Genomic DNA, 16,763 nt, shown 5'->3' on the forward strand with positions numbered 1-16,763 from the left:
AGTTTTTCCGTGATCCATTTAAATCGAGTTTATTAATAAATAAGATAAAATCGGGCATGGGAATTTGGTCGTAGTTTTTTTTTTTAAACAAAATTAAATATAAAATCAATTCGGATTTTAGTAAATAACTCCATTAGTATTTGAAGGTGTTGAAGGGTCTAACATTTAATGCTAATTTTAGAGAGTTAATTGTGGGTTCTTTAGTTTTATTGTTCTGTCTGTAGGAATCAGAGCTTGCCAATCTCTTATCTGTGCTAAAGTTTAAATTCTTTCCTTTTTGAAATGTTCAAAGATGTTCTGCTTTATTCTGCTTCAGGTTATGTTCCTAGGAGAGCTGGAGGAGATTCTCGATGTGATTGAACCCTCACAATTCGTTAAAATTCAGGAACCTTTGTTTAAACAGATTGCCAAGTGTGTATCAAGCCCTCACTTCCAGGTGAGTGTTTGTATGAGTGGCAGTGACAGCTGAGAGCAGATGCTTATATTATGTGATTGCCAGTGAAGAAGTACAGCTGAGCACTTCTGCATTTCTATTACCTTTGTTTTTATTAAAGTTGAAGCTAGTCCAGTCCATCGCTAAACAATGTGTGACATATATTCTTGCCCTGCTAGAACTGGCATGTTTTTGTTAGTAGCTGTTGCCATTTTCATGCTACTTCGGCTTTATTAGGGAATATGCAAAGCTGGCTGTTTCACTCTCTACTAGTGAATGATTTTAGATTATACATTTTATAAAACATTCTTATTATGTAGAGTTTATTGGTTTACAGAGACTCTTTAGAGAGTCTATAAAGGAGAAGGAAAGGTATAATCTCTGTGGGTGCCAAATGTCAGGACCCCCCCCCCCCCCACACACTGAACATTATCACTTACCTAATACCCTGGTCCAATGCTCTATTTGGCTGACAACTGCACTGGCCCAGGGTACGTCTCTACGAGCACCACATCTCAATCTTCTGCTTCTTCTTTTTCATCGGGCCAATGTATGTACAGTAGATTGAAAATGGTGGGTCTTTGCTTTAAAGGGGTTAAGAAGGGCTAAAGAATTGCTAATTCTAAGCAACTTCTCATTTGGTCTTCATTATTTACTTTTAATAGTCTCTTCTGACTCTTTTCAGCTTCCAAATGGGGGGTTACTGACCCCCATCTAAAAAGCAAATGCTCTGCAAGGCTAAAAATGCAGTGTTACTGTTCATTTTCATTACTCCTCTTTCTATTCAGGTTCTTTCTTGTTCGTATTCCAGCATTTTTTTCAAATCGGTGCATGGTTACTAGAGTAATTTGAACTCTAGCAACCAGATTACTGGAGAGCTGCTGATTAAAAAGCTAAATAACCCCAAACCCACAAATAATAAAAAATAAAAAACAATTAGAAATTGTCTCAAAATATCCCGCACTACATCATACTAAAGTTAACTCAAAGGTGAACAACCCCTTTAAATTCACCTCTTTCACTTTATTTAGCATGCACACTCGGCAAGAAGAATAATAGGAAGAGGATCAGACTTGAGGTTTATAGGGTTAATGAACAGGAGCACCAGCCTGTAGTTTCAGATAAGGGATTATAATCACAGGAGGGGATCTTTACATTTGCACCTCCCAGTGATTATAACGTGCCTTCTCCTTAAGGGCAGAGAAACACGGTCAGATTCGGGGAGATTAGTCGCCCGACGACAAATCTCCTCTTCTTCGGGGCAAGTAATCTCCCCGAACTGCCTTCCCGCCAGCTAGAATGTAAATCGCCGGGCGTGATGGCACTCAGAACGCTTCGATTTCTGAAGTCACCCAAGTTGCCTTACGGGGAAACTTCGGGCGACTTCAGAAAATTAATCGATCTGAGTGCCATCCTGCCGGCGATTTATATTCTAGCAGCCGGGAAGGCTGTTCGGGGGCATTACTCGCCCCCAAAGAAGAGTCGATCTGTCGCCGGGCGACTAATCTCCCCAAATCTGACCGTGTGTCTCTGTCCTTCAGATGAAATAGCATTATACTATTCTGCTAATTAAATAAAAACAATTCCTGCCTAATTCTTTTCATTTGAATGGTGGATAGGCACATGTTATTTTCCACTAAGTATGCAGACTTCACTTAATTCCACTTGCGGGCTTTACTAACACACACAAGTAAATAAGTGGTGTTGCTTTTATCCTCCTGGATTTTAGTTTTATGTGATTGCAATTTGTAAAATGGAATGTTCTAACAAAAGGTGCAGTCTGGTGTCTGCAAAACCAACATGGCACTGTTCACATTCAGAAATAGTTGAGTACATTTTTAGCCAATATTTACTTTGCCTTTGAAAGATATATATTTGAAACTGAATTTAAACCTCTGAATTTAAACCTGGTCATTTTTTTTTTTTTAACCTCTTTTTCTGTCTGTTCAAGGTGGCTGAACGAGCGCTTTACTATTGGAACAACGAATACATCATGAGTTTAATAGAAGAGAATTCAAATGTCATCCTTCCCATAATGTTTGCAAGTCTTTACAGGATTTCCAAAGAACACTGGAATCCGTAAGTGTATAATGCCGTTCATATTCCCGCTCCCTGATAAGCAATGTTTGCTGTCGTTGTCTGACCTCTGCTGGATATAGCAGAACCTTGCCAACATGTGCAGCAGTGTAGTAATGTAACTTTATTTAGTGCTTGCCATGAAAACTAACATTGGAGTCTGTCCTGTTTAGCCCAACAAGAATGAACATAGATATTTATTTATGTGCCTTTAGTCAAAGGCAAAATGGTTTCTCTACAGTAAACTACCCCTCCTTATATCATTGAGTGATTATAAGTTATCTCCTAATGCCGTCTATCATTTAGTAGTAATTATTCCCAGACAAGTCTGCATATTTATCTAAAGCTGCCATTAATTACAGCCAGCAGCCAATGGATGTCTTGTTCAGCTGGGAATTCTAGTTCAGTAGTGTTTAACTAAACACACTTACATGTTAAGCTGCACACACCTATATACCATTCTACAAATATAATGATGATTACATTTTTACCATTATTTCTATACTAAGATTTAAAGGAATGACGTTACTTTGAATGTTTCTGTCGCTCTAGGTCCCTTAGGATGCCTGTGATTTTATTATAGAAGTAGTTGTGGGTGCTTGTTTCTAACCCAACTCCATCCCAACTATGGATTATCACCTTAGAAACATGACATTTTAGTCAGGGGCTATAGGTACAATAGTTTACAATCATCCAGTTAGTATTACCCCGATTGAATCTTCTTGTCTTCCCTCCAGGGCAATTGTGGCTCTCGTGTACAACGTGTTGAAGGCCTTCATGGAAATGAACAGCACATTATTCGATGAGCTGACAGCCACTTACAAGTCAGATCGCCAGCGGTAACTCTTAATAGTTTGTTTTTTTTTCTTTTCAGTCAGCAGTTGGGAAAGCTTCTGATTAGCTTCCTCGGCTGCGACGTCATCCCTTGCTGCTTTTACCTCTACTGCACTTTCGTTTTATTGCCATATTATGCATAGACATTACTCTGCTTTTATTTAGCACAGGGGTGCCCAAACTTTTTGCAACGAGGGCCAGATTTGGGGAGGTGAAAATGTGTGGGGGCCGACCATTCAGTCCAACATTCTTTGAACCAAATGAAATTACAGAAATCGCGTAAACGTAGCAGTAAATATTTGGGCACATCAGTGAAATGATCTGCCACTTGGTCTATACTGCTGTCTGTGTGCTGAAGGTGTTAGTAATAGACACATATTGGAACGTAATGACTCCATACTTCTTTATTTTACTGTACTGGCACATCAGTACGTTTATTGACACCTTCAGCCCTAAAGAAGTATGCGAAAACAGCGCGTCTCTACGTGCCAGCATATGTCTATTGCCAACACCTTCAGCACACAGGCAGTAGTATAGACCAAGTGACAGATCATTTCACTAATGTGCCCAAATATTACTGCTACACAGTAATATTTCACACTGTGCTGTCGGGCCGTATTATTATTAATTTCATGATGGAGGCTGAGGGCCAGTGTAAATTTGAAAAAGGGCCGCAATTGGCGCCCGGGCTGCACTTTGAACATGCCTGATTTAGCACAATGGTTAAACGATGGTTTCATCTGAACATAGATCATTCAACGATTATTAAGGACATTAGAAGGATTTGTGCTTAATTCAATTATAACTATATAGTACATGGCACCTTTACATATTTTTTCTATCATACTTATCATTCAATAATTTGCAAATGCATTTGCATAAATATACATAAACAATATATTATTTTAGCTTCAAATGAATTTATTCTGTATACTGGATATCCTTCATTGTGGTGCATTGTCTACAGAAGAAGGGTCATGTATACATTGTCAAGTGTGAGATACAATAATATTAACCACCGTAAAAAGGCGGCACGGGATACAAAATATGTTGATCACTCGTCACGTGGAACTGGAGGTCCAGTTGCGCTGGCCCCAGAACTTCAGCTCAGGCAGCGGATAAACCAGAAAAGTACAGGAAGAGGGGTATTGCGCACTCAAAAATACTTCACAAGGGGCGCTAAAAATAAAGTTAAAAATGTAATTTATTGTAGATTCATTAACAAAGGAACAGTATCTCCACTGGCCCTACGTGTTTCGCCCCCCCCCCCCAGGGCACCCCTCTTCTTGTACTTTGCAAATGTGATACACACACATAAAATTACACACACACGTATATAAAATTACACACACGTATATAAAATTACACACACACAGGTATATAAAATTACACACACACAGGTATATAAAATTACACACACACAGGTATATAAAATTACACACACACAGGTATATAAAATTACACACGCACGTATATAAAATTACACACGCACATATAAACTATACACACACACACACACATATAAACTACACACACATATAAACTACACACACACATATAAACTACACACACATATATAAACTACACACACATATATAAACTACACACACACAAATTTAAAGCTGTTGAAAATGTCAATTTTTTTTTATATTTGTTTATTTCTCAAAATCATTTATTTCATTAGGCAAACTGAAATTGTACATTACTCTTCATGTCTGCTTATCTGCTCACTTTTATCTGCCAGGACTGTGTGTGTACGTGACATTTAACATGCAGTGTTCACTTAAGAAGCCAGGCATGGGTTAAGCTGATCTGACAGTATCTGTTCTTTGCCAAACAGCTTTATATTAGCAGAGGAGTCAATTGCTGTCTGTTCACACATGGGCCACGTGGGGAACATTAGCTCAAGACGAAAACAATGAGTGCTTGTATTAGGACGTTAAACAAATTAACCAGCAGAGATAATTTATGAAGGTTGTATAAAGTTATTGAAGCATAGAAAGGCTCAGTTATAGGGTCACACATACTTAAAAGTGTCTGATTATTAGAATATTATTTCATACTTAACTTTTGGAAATACAATACATAAAGTGAGCACATGCTAAAAGCATGTTTCTGTTCTTCTAGAATCACATTAGGCATCCACAGCAAGCTTAATTTCTAACAATGATAATAAATCTTTGTTTCAGACTACTCCTATTTGTAAAGGCAATGTGCTTAAAGGGATATTGTCATGGGAAAAAAACATTTTTTTCAAAATGAATCAGTTAATAGTGCTGATCCAGCAGAATTCTGCACTGAAATCCATTTCTCAAAAGAGCAAACAGATTTTATTATATTCAATTTTGAAATCTGGCATCTGACATGGGGCTAGACATATTGTCAGTTTCCCAGCTGCCCCAAGTCATGTGACTTGTACTCTGATAAACTTCAGTCACTCTTTACTACTGTACTGCAAGTTGGACTGATATCACCCCCCAGCAGCCAAACAAAAGAACAATGGGAAGGTAACCAGATAACAGCTCCCTAACACAAGATAACAGCTGCCTGGTAGATCTAAGAACAACACTCAATAGTAAAAACCAATTCCCACTGAGATCCTTAATTTACATTGAGAAGGAGCAGGCACAAGTCTCATGACCAGGGGCAGCTGGGAAATTGACAAAATGTCTAGCCCCATGTCAGATTTCAAAATTAAATATAAAAAAATCTGGTTGCTCTTTTGAGAAATGGGTTTCAGTGCAGAAGTCTACTGGAGTAGCACTATTAACTGGTGCGTTTTGAAAAAAACATGTTTTTCAATGACAGGATCCCTTTAAACTTTGTCTTTTTTCCAGAATTAAATTTCTGAATTAAAAGTGCTTCCTTGTACAGTGTACGTAGAAAAAAAATATTATTGACCTTGAACATGAAAGAGTTATTCTTGGTACTAGTGACTATTTCTATTTGCTTTATAGCAAAGCATGTTTCTTTGTGGCAGGGATTTTAAGTATAAGATCAAAACATATGTATTCACAGACACACAAATCAGAATAAGTTGCCCTTTTATAGGATTCTCTTCTAAGGGCAACAGGGTGGCTGAAATGAATTAAACACAGAAGAATTGGGATTCACACATTGCCATACAGGTTTTAAGGGGTTGTTCACTTTTATATTTACGTTTAGTATTATGTAGAGAGTGATATTCTGAGGCAATTTGCAATTAGTTTTTATTTGTGATTTTTGAGGTATTTAGCTTTGTATTCAACAGCTCTCTAGTTTGCAATTTCAGCAATCTGGTTGCTAGGGTACAAATTGCCCTAGGAACCATGCATTGATTTGAGTAAGAGACTGTTATATGAATAAGAGAGACTTGAATCAAAAGATAAATAATAAAAAATAGCAATAACAATAAATGCGCAGCCTATTTTAGATGGGGTCAGTGACCCCTATTTGAAAGATGGAAAGAGTCAGAAGAAGAAGGCAAATAATTAAAAAAAAAAAAATGAAGACCTATAGAAAAGTTGCTTAGAATTAGCCATTCTGTAACTTACTGAAAGTTAATTTAAAGGTGAACCGCCCCTTTAATCACTGGGAAAATGTGGACATTGCAAAAAAAACAGTTGCCTGCCAGTACATTAAGGTTAAATCATGCTTTTATTTACTGTTAAAAAGTGAATACGTTTGGTTTGTTTAACAATATCTTTATTGCCAATACTATCTCGTCTTTGGTGTGTATATACAAAGCACCATCTAGTGGTCACAATTTGAGTCCAAGTTCTGTTCAATTCATACGGTCTTTATATAAACCAGCAAGCTTCCACTGTGGCTGAGTTACAGGATACTCTGGTATCCTAGTGAATTTGGGTTAAAATAGGATGTCTACTTCCTTGTGAATATTGGGTATCCTCAAAAAGTAGTTTAGGCTTATGATAGAAATCAACATATAGGCTTTTATTAATGGATTCCAGACTTATGTAGGCTGGTTGACCACAATCTTGATTACTTTCCATGAACTTGGGTATTAAAGGGAGTATTTTTCCTTTAAAAGTAAGAATTATAGAAGGATTCTTTCTGTACCCACTCCCCCATACTAGGCCCTTATTCTTCACTTTGTGAAGCACCATAATGGAAATGTATCTGTAGTAATACAGCACTGCTTGCCTTTTAAAGAACTCGTTTCTATTCATATTTCTGTTAATGTACACCTGTAGTTTATTGGAAATAGGTCGCCATTTGTTTGATCCTGTTAACAGGTTACTTCTATTTCTTAGTGAGAAGAAGAAGGAAAAGGAAAGAGAAGAATTGTGGAAAAAACTTGAGGACCTGGAATTAAAGCGAGGTCTTAGGAGTGATGGAATTATCCCAACTTAACAGAGGGACCATCTTCTTCCTTTCCTGTGGAGTCCCATTTATGTAGTAGAAGATGGAGCAACAGTTTCTGTATTGTGCAACTTTACAGTAGATCACATTTGTTTCATTATTACAGCAGCACTGTATATAACTGTCTAAAAACAAAAATTATATGGACTTCAATCCAAAGTTTGGACAGTAGATGAACTCTTCAGAACTTTGCAAGCATAATCATTGTTTTAAACTTTCTTTAAACCTTTGGATTTCTTGATAAAAAAAAAATTGACAGTGTCGAATTCCCATTTTAAGGCACTTGGTATCTATGGCATAAAGTATGTTGGCGTTTCTGATCAGACGACCTTGTTCAAATTAACTTCTCTTTCTGCTCAACAGGTGAAAACTATTTATATAGAAACAAACACACAAACCTTTAATAGCAGAGTTTGTGGAACAACCTCCTCCTCTGGAAAACGTTCTCATTGTTCTCCATGACTTTCTTTGCACATCTTCAAGAGCTGAATGTCTTTGCAGGACTGTTCCTGGCAACGGTTTTGTATGCTGGTGATATGTTTTGGCAATGCCAGCCAAGCTCTGGTGCTTTTTTTTTTTTTTTTAATTGCAGTTTGGGCATGTATAAGAGAAGTGTATGGATAGGTGGCGTTGAATATAAGATTGCATCCCATGTACAAGTCTATCGCAGTGCAAACCACAAGTACCCAACCAGTATTAGTATTTGCGCCATCCTTAAGACACGGCTGTTTTAGAGACTCCCATTTTAACCATTATTATCCTTCAAAATGTTATTGGAACATTTTGAAATAAAGTTTAAAAAAAAAAACACTTTACGAACAGGATGAGTCCTTGAACGGATAGGATTGTATTCAGAGAAGGAGAAAGAAACTGTTTAGCTTTGTTTTAGAGCATAACATGCTGTTACCAAGTATTCCAGCAAATAAAATAGGGAGGGTTTGTTTCTTAAAACCCATAACATTGTTTCTGTGGACTTTAGAGCTTATCCAACCTCACAGTGCCTGCCCTCTGGGAAAAGGCCTCCATCACACCCTTCTGCATTCTGACCTGGATGCACATTCTTAACTACTGTATTTATCACCCAAAGTGGTTCTGCAAATGCTACTGAACGAAATCCTGGAATTCCTGTTGTCCTGAGTATTAATAATAAAGTTTAAAAATGCTTTTATATCAAAGGTGCATTGTGACCAAATTGTTTAAAGCAAGAGAGAGAGGGCTCTGTTATAAGTATCTAGCGTTCTGCAGAAGAAGGAGTAGAAGAAAGCAACACACACATCATCTGACCTCTTGGTGGGTAAAAGTGCTGTCAAAATTTGTGTACAGAATATATAAATATATATATTTTGCTGATGCTGTCATCAAGATTTTTGTAATTTCAGGATGCTGTTAAAAGAAACTTGTCTGTAGCTGTATCTGTATTTCTGTATATCTGTCTAATTATATAGGTATACAGATACAGCCATATCAGGTGAAATTGATAATCCTTCAGACCAACGTATTTTACATATATATGTACTTTAATTAGTTATCGAAGACATTTAATAGGCCTCTTGTATTTGTAGTTGTTAATGGTTTTCCTTTATATGTTTAGAAACATTAGGCTGGCGTTTTTCTTTCCATTCTCCGCATTATAAATAACTATGTCTCTTATTTTAGTGTTCCAGGATTATCCGCTCACCCTCTCTGTACAATTTTACTTTAAAAAACAAGATGGATATTGTAAGCTATTTCACTTTGTACATAAGGCTGTTCATTCTGAAAACAGCAGCTATGAGCAGAAAATGTAAGCATACACCTGATGTATGGCGTAATATAAATATGTCTTTAGGGGGGGGAAGCAAAGTAAAGATTTTTTTGCAGCCATATTGGCCTTGGATAAAAGTGAATATTTTGTAGGGTATGTGGTCATGAAGGAAAGGATTTAGAGCATGGGACATCAATGCTTGCGGCTGTTGTGAACTGCCTCTCCTAGCATGGTGACCGTAGGAGTCAACAAGAGCTGCAGAGTTGACAGTTTGAAACCCCTGTTATAGGGCACTGGCATATGGAACATTTTGCCACTTACACCAAATCATACACGTGGTTGGGCAACTAAAACCTGGAAATGTAGTTTGTAACCTATAATCTCTGTATCCAGCCTGTGCATTTGTGTTTTCCATCAATAATATGAATGCTCTGGCCAAAATACAGCAATAACCATATTCAATTGAAAGGTGTTTCCAGGAGCTTTGTTGTGTGTCCACATGAGTGATAAAATGCCCCATTTGCCATAACCCTTAGAGCAATAAATTAGAATTCTGTATCCGATATACCTTAGCAGCCGAATAGTGAAAGGCTTGTTTCTGCAAAGGCTCTATGATTTGTTTGGCTCTCTATTGGTTACAGAACTACTCCCCAAATAAAGTACAGTGGTATGGAATTCTGAAACGAGAGTGCTAAGGGATTGTAACACATGCTTTGAATTATTATGAACAACCTCAAATGCTCTTCCTACAAAGATCTCTTGAAGCTAACTTTTACGGATTTATTGCAGTGGAGCAAGAGCCATTGTCACGGGTGATTTGTTTAGCGTGATTATACTGTTAAACAAAAAATTTTAGACTGTCAAATGTTTTCATTTACATTGCAACTTCAGTGGATGCAAGGTCATTGAAAAAAATAAAATAAAATAGGCATTGCAAAATATATCGTCCCGTAAATGTCAGATATTGTCCCATCACAAAAATTAGCTGCGTGATATTTTAATAAAAAAATGTACATTCAAAAAGTTGTGTTGTGGCTTAAAATACAAATGTGATGTTTTCTTGTTTTAATATTTGTTGCGGTCTAGTGAGTGATTTGTATAATTTGTACATATACAGTTACCACAAAGCACCATGGGGCACAAAGTTAGCAGAGATCTTCAAGATGTGAGATATATTAGCTTTGAGACCTTCCAGAACTCCTATCTTCTGCATACAGATGGCCCCTTAACTGAAATAAGGGGCAATTCACTAAAGATAAAACTGTTACCCTTGCATAAATGATCACTTAAAACAGGGCTGTGCTGGTGCAAGTCCATGGGTGAGATGGAACCCTATCGGGTCTATACTGGCATCTTTGTATATGTTGACATTTATTATAATATGTCTCACAAACATGCTATATAGTGGTTAAACAGTCATCCGCATATAGCAATAGCCCTCACTTATAAGGAGCATAAAGATGGCAGTATAGGGTACTATTCCTGAGACTGTTGCTAAAGTGAAATGTAAGCTGCTAGTGCTCTCTTGCACATCCAGCACTTTAATGCTTTAGCTGCATTAGATCTGATTCAGCTGGTGGCCAAACCCATTAAATCCTCAAAATCCAAAGCTTTGGTTCTTAAAGGGATCCTGTCATCGGAAAACATGGTTTTTTTTGTTTGTTTTTTTTCAAAACACATCAATTAATATTGCTGCTCCAGCAGAATTCTGCACAGTATCCCTTTAAATTATATTAAGGCAGTGTTCCCCAGCCAGTGGTTTGTGTGCAACTAGTTCCTCAACAACAACCCTTTGGATGTTGCTCCCAGTGGCCTCAAAGCAGGTGCTTATTTTTCAATTCCTGGTTTGGAGACATGTTTTAGTTGTATAAAAACCAGGTGTTCTGCCAACCAGAGTCTCCTGTAGGCTGCCAGTCCACATAGGAGCTGCCAAATAGCCAATCACAGCCCTTATTTGGCATTACCAGGATCTATTTTCATGTTTGTGTTGCTCCCCAACTCTTTTTACATTTGAAAATGGCTCAGGGGTTGAAAAATGGTTGGTGACCCCTAGATTAAGTGATATCTCAAGACTGGTTGTCATGTGTTCACCCTGAATTTTAAGTACTTATCCCTGTTCTACTACTTGGATGCCTAACCCCTTTGTTCCATTAATAATGACTCTACTCGATCGGTCAGCCTACCTAATTACAAACTCTTTCTCTGGTCTCTATGGTTTATGGACTTTATGCACCAGGCTGCTGTATAAAGCACAAAGATCATCAAGTTCTTCCTATTTGTGTATCCCACAGTATCTCTAACCCACATCTTGGACTATACTGTTGCCATGTGACAATGAAAGGCCCTCAGAAACTTTTGTTTAGAAAGTATCCCTCCGCAATAAAGGCCAGATATATGCAAATACTCAAAATTAGAAATGAGGGTGCACACCCTTAAAAGTATGTAATGCGAGGTGCTCATCCATAGGGAGACTCCCCATGTGGGTCTCCAAATCTCGCGTATAAAAAATCAAGAAAGGATTGCAGTTTAAAGAAATTAAATTATATAAAAAATATATTTAATTTCTTTAAATTGAGTATGCAATCCTTTCCTGATTTTTTTATATATGCAAATACTCGTTCTGAATCTCTAACATGGTAGGTTTGTTGTCAGAATATTTCCAACAAACTAAAAATGTAAAGTAAATATATAAAAATATAGTAAAATGCATGCTTCTCCCCCCCTCAATTTTACTCATATTATCATTGATTCCTTGACAATCTGAATATTTTATTTGAATATTTTTTTCCTATGTTCACAATCCTTGCCAGTGATCTAATTTTTTAAATATAGTTGAAGTTGCTAATTTATTGCCTTTTCCACCCTTCACGAAAACCACCAATTTACATTTCAGTGAATAATGTATTTATACGGCGTATGAAGATTGTACCTATGGAGGGTATTCCATCTAATACTCTGGATATAAAGCAATATTCAAATATATTGGCATGGTAAATGGATAAGCTGTTCAGTGTATGAATGTTTCCATGAATTCATATAGTTGAATGATGTAAGATATAGTGATAGGAGAGGAAATGACTTCACTTTCATCCAGTATGGATCATGGGTTCAAGTGGAAAGAGGGATAGTGGCAAAATCACTTTAATGGGCATATTTGTGACCCCTTTATATATGTCTGTATGACACAACAAGAGGATTTTACCACCATTAGTTTCCACAGTGGTAAATGGATGCAATGCCCCATTTTGTTTTATTACTTTCAGAGTGGTGGTAGTGTGGGCTCATCTGAGAATCTTACCCCTGGGGTGAACCCAAATGAGCCCTTTCTCTTGCCAGAAACCACTGAAGAGACTTTTTTTGTGTTCCTCTCAAACATATTCAGGGCTGCTATTTGCAAGAGAGAGTGAGAGTTGACTCTTCCATTGCTTTTTTTTCTTATTAAGTGTGTCTGCACCATAATGTGTTCTACAGTATGTTGTCTTATTTCTCTCATACATAGTTTGTCTTGGTTCTACCGTGTGGCCTCCTCAAGAACCATCTCTGTTCACCAAGTGCCTGTTCTGTGTCCCACAAAATGCTATGTTGAGCCTATTGGCAGTTTTTTGCGTAGTGCTTCCTCTTGTGTATCTGCTGAATTGCCAATCACAGTGTATTCTTGAACAATCATACAAAATCATGCAGTTGTACAAATTGTGCCTACAGTTGGTTTGTCTTAGTTGGATACAACTTAGTCGATCCTGCAATGTGATGCTGTATATTTTCTGTAAACCAATGACTTGACACTGCAAGGTATAAATGCTTCTCTTCCCAACAGATACAGAAAAGGCTAATGTGCTAAATCGGTGTGCTGATGGCATACACCCCCGGGTTCTAAGAGAGCTTAGTTCAGTTTTAGACCAGCCCCTTTTTCTGATTTTCTCAGATTCACTTTCATCTGGTATGATGCCTATGGATTTGAGAAAAGCTGATGTCATTCCAATATTTAAAAAGGGATTACGATCTCAGACAATAAGTTATAGGCCAATAAGTTTGACATCTGTGGTGGGCAAATTATTTGAAGGCTTATTAAGGGATCACATTCAAAATTTTATCCTAGTGAATGGTATTATGAGCAGCAATCTGCATGGCTTAATGAAGGAAAGGTCATGTCAGACAAATTTTATGTAGATCTGATGTTATCTATTTGGATTTTGTTGATACCGTGCACCACAAACGACTACTCTCTAAACTAAAGTCTGTTGGGCTTAATGAAGTCGTTTGCACATGGATAGGAAACTGGCTACAGGATCTGTACAGAGGGTGGTTGTTATGGTAGATTCTCTACTTGGAGTAATGTTATTTGTGGGGTCCCTGTAACAACTTACCCTGGTGGTCCAGTGGTGCGGCGGGGACGCCCGCCACATGCTTCCTCTGCCATTGCTGGTTGTTAGGGCGAATACTTGTATAATGGACAGCACCACTCACGATTCTCTTTTTCTTTAAAAAGCCTTTATTCAGCCATGGGCTCTGACCCCAAACAATTCGGCAACGTTTCAGACCGCCATCGGCCTTTTTTATGGTTGTTAGGGCGCGCACGTCTCGTTTCCTTTATTGACGCGGACACGCTGGCGTGATGACGCCGATGCCCAAAGGGACGCAATGGCGCGAAAACACCAGGGTATAAAAGGGGAATTCAGTCTGGTGCAAACTGCCCATGATAGGATTTGTTTCCTGGTGCTGTAAGTTGTTGCTATTCCGTTTGAACCTGATTCTGATTACCCTTGCCTGATTACTGACTTCGATTCTGCTTAACCCTCTGATTGACTATCTGGTTTGACCCTTGCCTGCTATGATTATTCTCTGCCTGCCCCGGCCTGATCTGACTACTCTATTGCCTAACGCCTTGTACCTTGACCTTCTGCCCAAAAGACTTTATTACAGTTATGCCCCTCCTATCCAGAACCTCTAGCCTTGCACCTCTCGTTTAAGTCCTGGTGGCATCCAAGTAGCTGAGGGCTCCTCCCGAGGCCAAAGGCGGTCACACTACAGGTGAAGCACGAGCCGAGACCAGGGTGCTTGGCATTTGTTCTGGTGTTGGGTGCCAACCATTACAGCTCCTCAGGGTACAGTATTGGGTCCACTTTTATTTAACTTGTTCATTAATGACTATGGGGAGGGTATTGTAAGTAATGTATCAGTGTTTGCAGATGAAACAAAACTATCCAGCCCAATTAATTCCATCCAGGATGTGGCATCCTTGCAACAGGATCTTGACAAACTGGCAATCTGGGCAGCTAAGTGGCAAATGAGATTCAATGTTGATAAATGTAAAGTCATGCACCTGGGATGTAAAAATATCCAAGCCACTTATACCCTTAATGGGACTGCACTAGGCAAATCCATAATGGAAAATGACCTTGGAGTCCTTGTAGATGATAAACTTGGCTGTAGCAAGCAATGCCAGTCAGTAAAGGGCAAATAAGGTCTGGAGCTGTATTAAAAGGAGCATAGATTCCACTGTATAGAGCACTGGTAAGGCCCCATCTAGAATATGCCATACAGTTTTGCTCTCCATCACTCAAACAGGACATTGTTGTATTAGAAAGGATACAGGGAAGGGCAACTACGCTGGTAAAAGGTATTGCAAATCAGCTTTATAAGCTTTGAAGAAAGACTGGCCAAATTGGGGTTGTTCACGCTGGAGAAGAGGCGCTTAAGGGGAAATAGGATAGCTATGTATAAATAGATAAGGGGATCATATAATAATCTCTCTAATGCTTTATTTACCAGTAGGTCTTTCCAGCTGATGCAAGGTCATCCATTCTATTTAGAAGAAAAGAGGTTCCGCCTAAATATTGGGAAGGGGTTTTTTAGTTGTGAAGATGTGGAATTCTCTCCCTGAACCAGTTATACAGGCTGATACATTAGATAGCTTTAAGAATGGGTTGGGTGGCTTTTTAGCAAGGGAGGGAATACAGGGATATGGAAGATAGCTAATAGTACAAGCTGATCCAGGTACTAGTCCTATTGCCATTTTGGAGTCCGGAAGGATTTTTTTCCCCCCTCTGAGGCAAATTGGAGAGGCTTCAGATGGGTTTTTTTTTTGCCTTCCTCTGGATCAACTGGCAGTTAGGCAGGTTAAAAAAAGTTAGAAGGTTGAACTTGATGGACGTGTGTATTTTTTCAACCTAAATGCCATTAAATGAGGTAAGTCATTTTAACTTAAGGGTGCCAAAAGTTCGGCACCACCAAGTGGTTATATTTACTTGCCTGACATCCGGACCGGTGCTCCTGTCAGCAGAAAACTGCACCGACCTGGGTTTCTGCCACATAGCACTAAGCGGTCATCTTCTTCGCTTCTTCATTCTTCAAATTTCCTGGGGCAGATGCATGCGCAGTAGAATGAAATAGATGTTTTTTTACGCTAGTTCGGCTTTTCGCTCTACTGCGCAGGCGCAGCCGCGAGAAGAAAGAAGAATCCAGAAGAGGATCACTCCGTGGCGCTCACTGGAGTTTTCTGCTAATAGGAGCGCCAGCCCAGGGGGGTCAGGTAAGTACATACAATCACTTGGGATTGCCTACATTTTGGCACCCCAAGCAAAAAAATACTTTCATTTTCTTTTAATTTCTTGAAATATGTTTTAATGCTTATAGGTAGCCTGCCATGCATAAAACCATAGGTTGATAGATAAGCTTGGAATAGGGAATGGGAATCGGCTCTTAGTGGCCCACATTAATAATATGGTTCAAATAGCTTATTGGTTCATCAACCCAAACTGTCATGTTATGTAAGTGCAAGAAATTTCCTCACCCAAGCTTAAATCTTTAGATTAGTGGTTTCCATGATGGTTTGAGGCTGGCTCCCAAGAAGGCCTGGAGATTAGTTTGAAAAAGATTTGGGGATAATGCTTCTATTTTAATCTCCTAGATACACCTTAAAACAAGCTTTTGAAGGCAAGATCTGGGGCAAACACTTATTTGTTGTCTTGATATTCTTGGAACTATGACTATTATGCCAATGGTATCCTGCATGAGTAACCTTGTTATAAGCTTAGAGAGGCTCAACCACTGCTTTAGATAATGCAGCAAAGACAACTATGCAGCACTAGACTTTCTAATTACCTTTCTGGAGCCTAGCGTCTGAGTTGCCCTTACTGAATTCCTACACCTTTTTGGCACAGCTCCATTTATTTTAATTACTGTATTAAGCAGTGTTACCAGAATTAAAGGACTGCTAGAAAAGACTATTTTTTTGTATTCAAAATTATATGAATTCTGTTGGCGATGATGGATCTTCTAACAGAATCTTGCCTTAAAAAAGGGAATTTACATTTT

General features: G+C 38.4%; 1 protein-coding gene across 7 annotated transcripts in view; it reads left to right on the forward strand.

Annotated features, from left to right (window-relative positions):
* ppp2r5e.L (protein phosphatase-2A B'epsilon subunit) overlaps positions 1-10,472 on the forward strand; it is a 53,528-nt gene extending 43,056 nt beyond the window's left edge. For 5 of the 7 annotated variants that reach the window (XM_041571952.1, XM_041571954.1, XM_041571956.1 and 2 more), the window contains exons 11-14: positions 317-436; positions 2,385-2,512; positions 3,247-3,348; positions 7,597-10,472. In XM_041571952.1, coding sequence (XP_041427886.1) covers positions 317-436; positions 2,385-2,512; positions 3,247-3,348; positions 7,597-7,696 — 450 coding nt within the window. In that variant the 3' untranslated portion in view covers positions 7,697-10,472. 7 annotated transcript variants of the gene reach the window in all.
* The last annotated feature ends 6,291 nt before the right edge of the window (positions 10,473-16,763 follow it).

This window comes from Xenopus laevis, chromosome 8L, assembly GCF_017654675.1.
Source record: "Xenopus laevis strain J_2021 chromosome 8L, Xenopus_laevis_v10.1, whole genome shotgun sequence".
NCBI classification, from domain to species: domain Eukaryota; kingdom Metazoa; phylum Chordata; class Amphibia; order Anura; family Pipidae; genus Xenopus; species Xenopus laevis.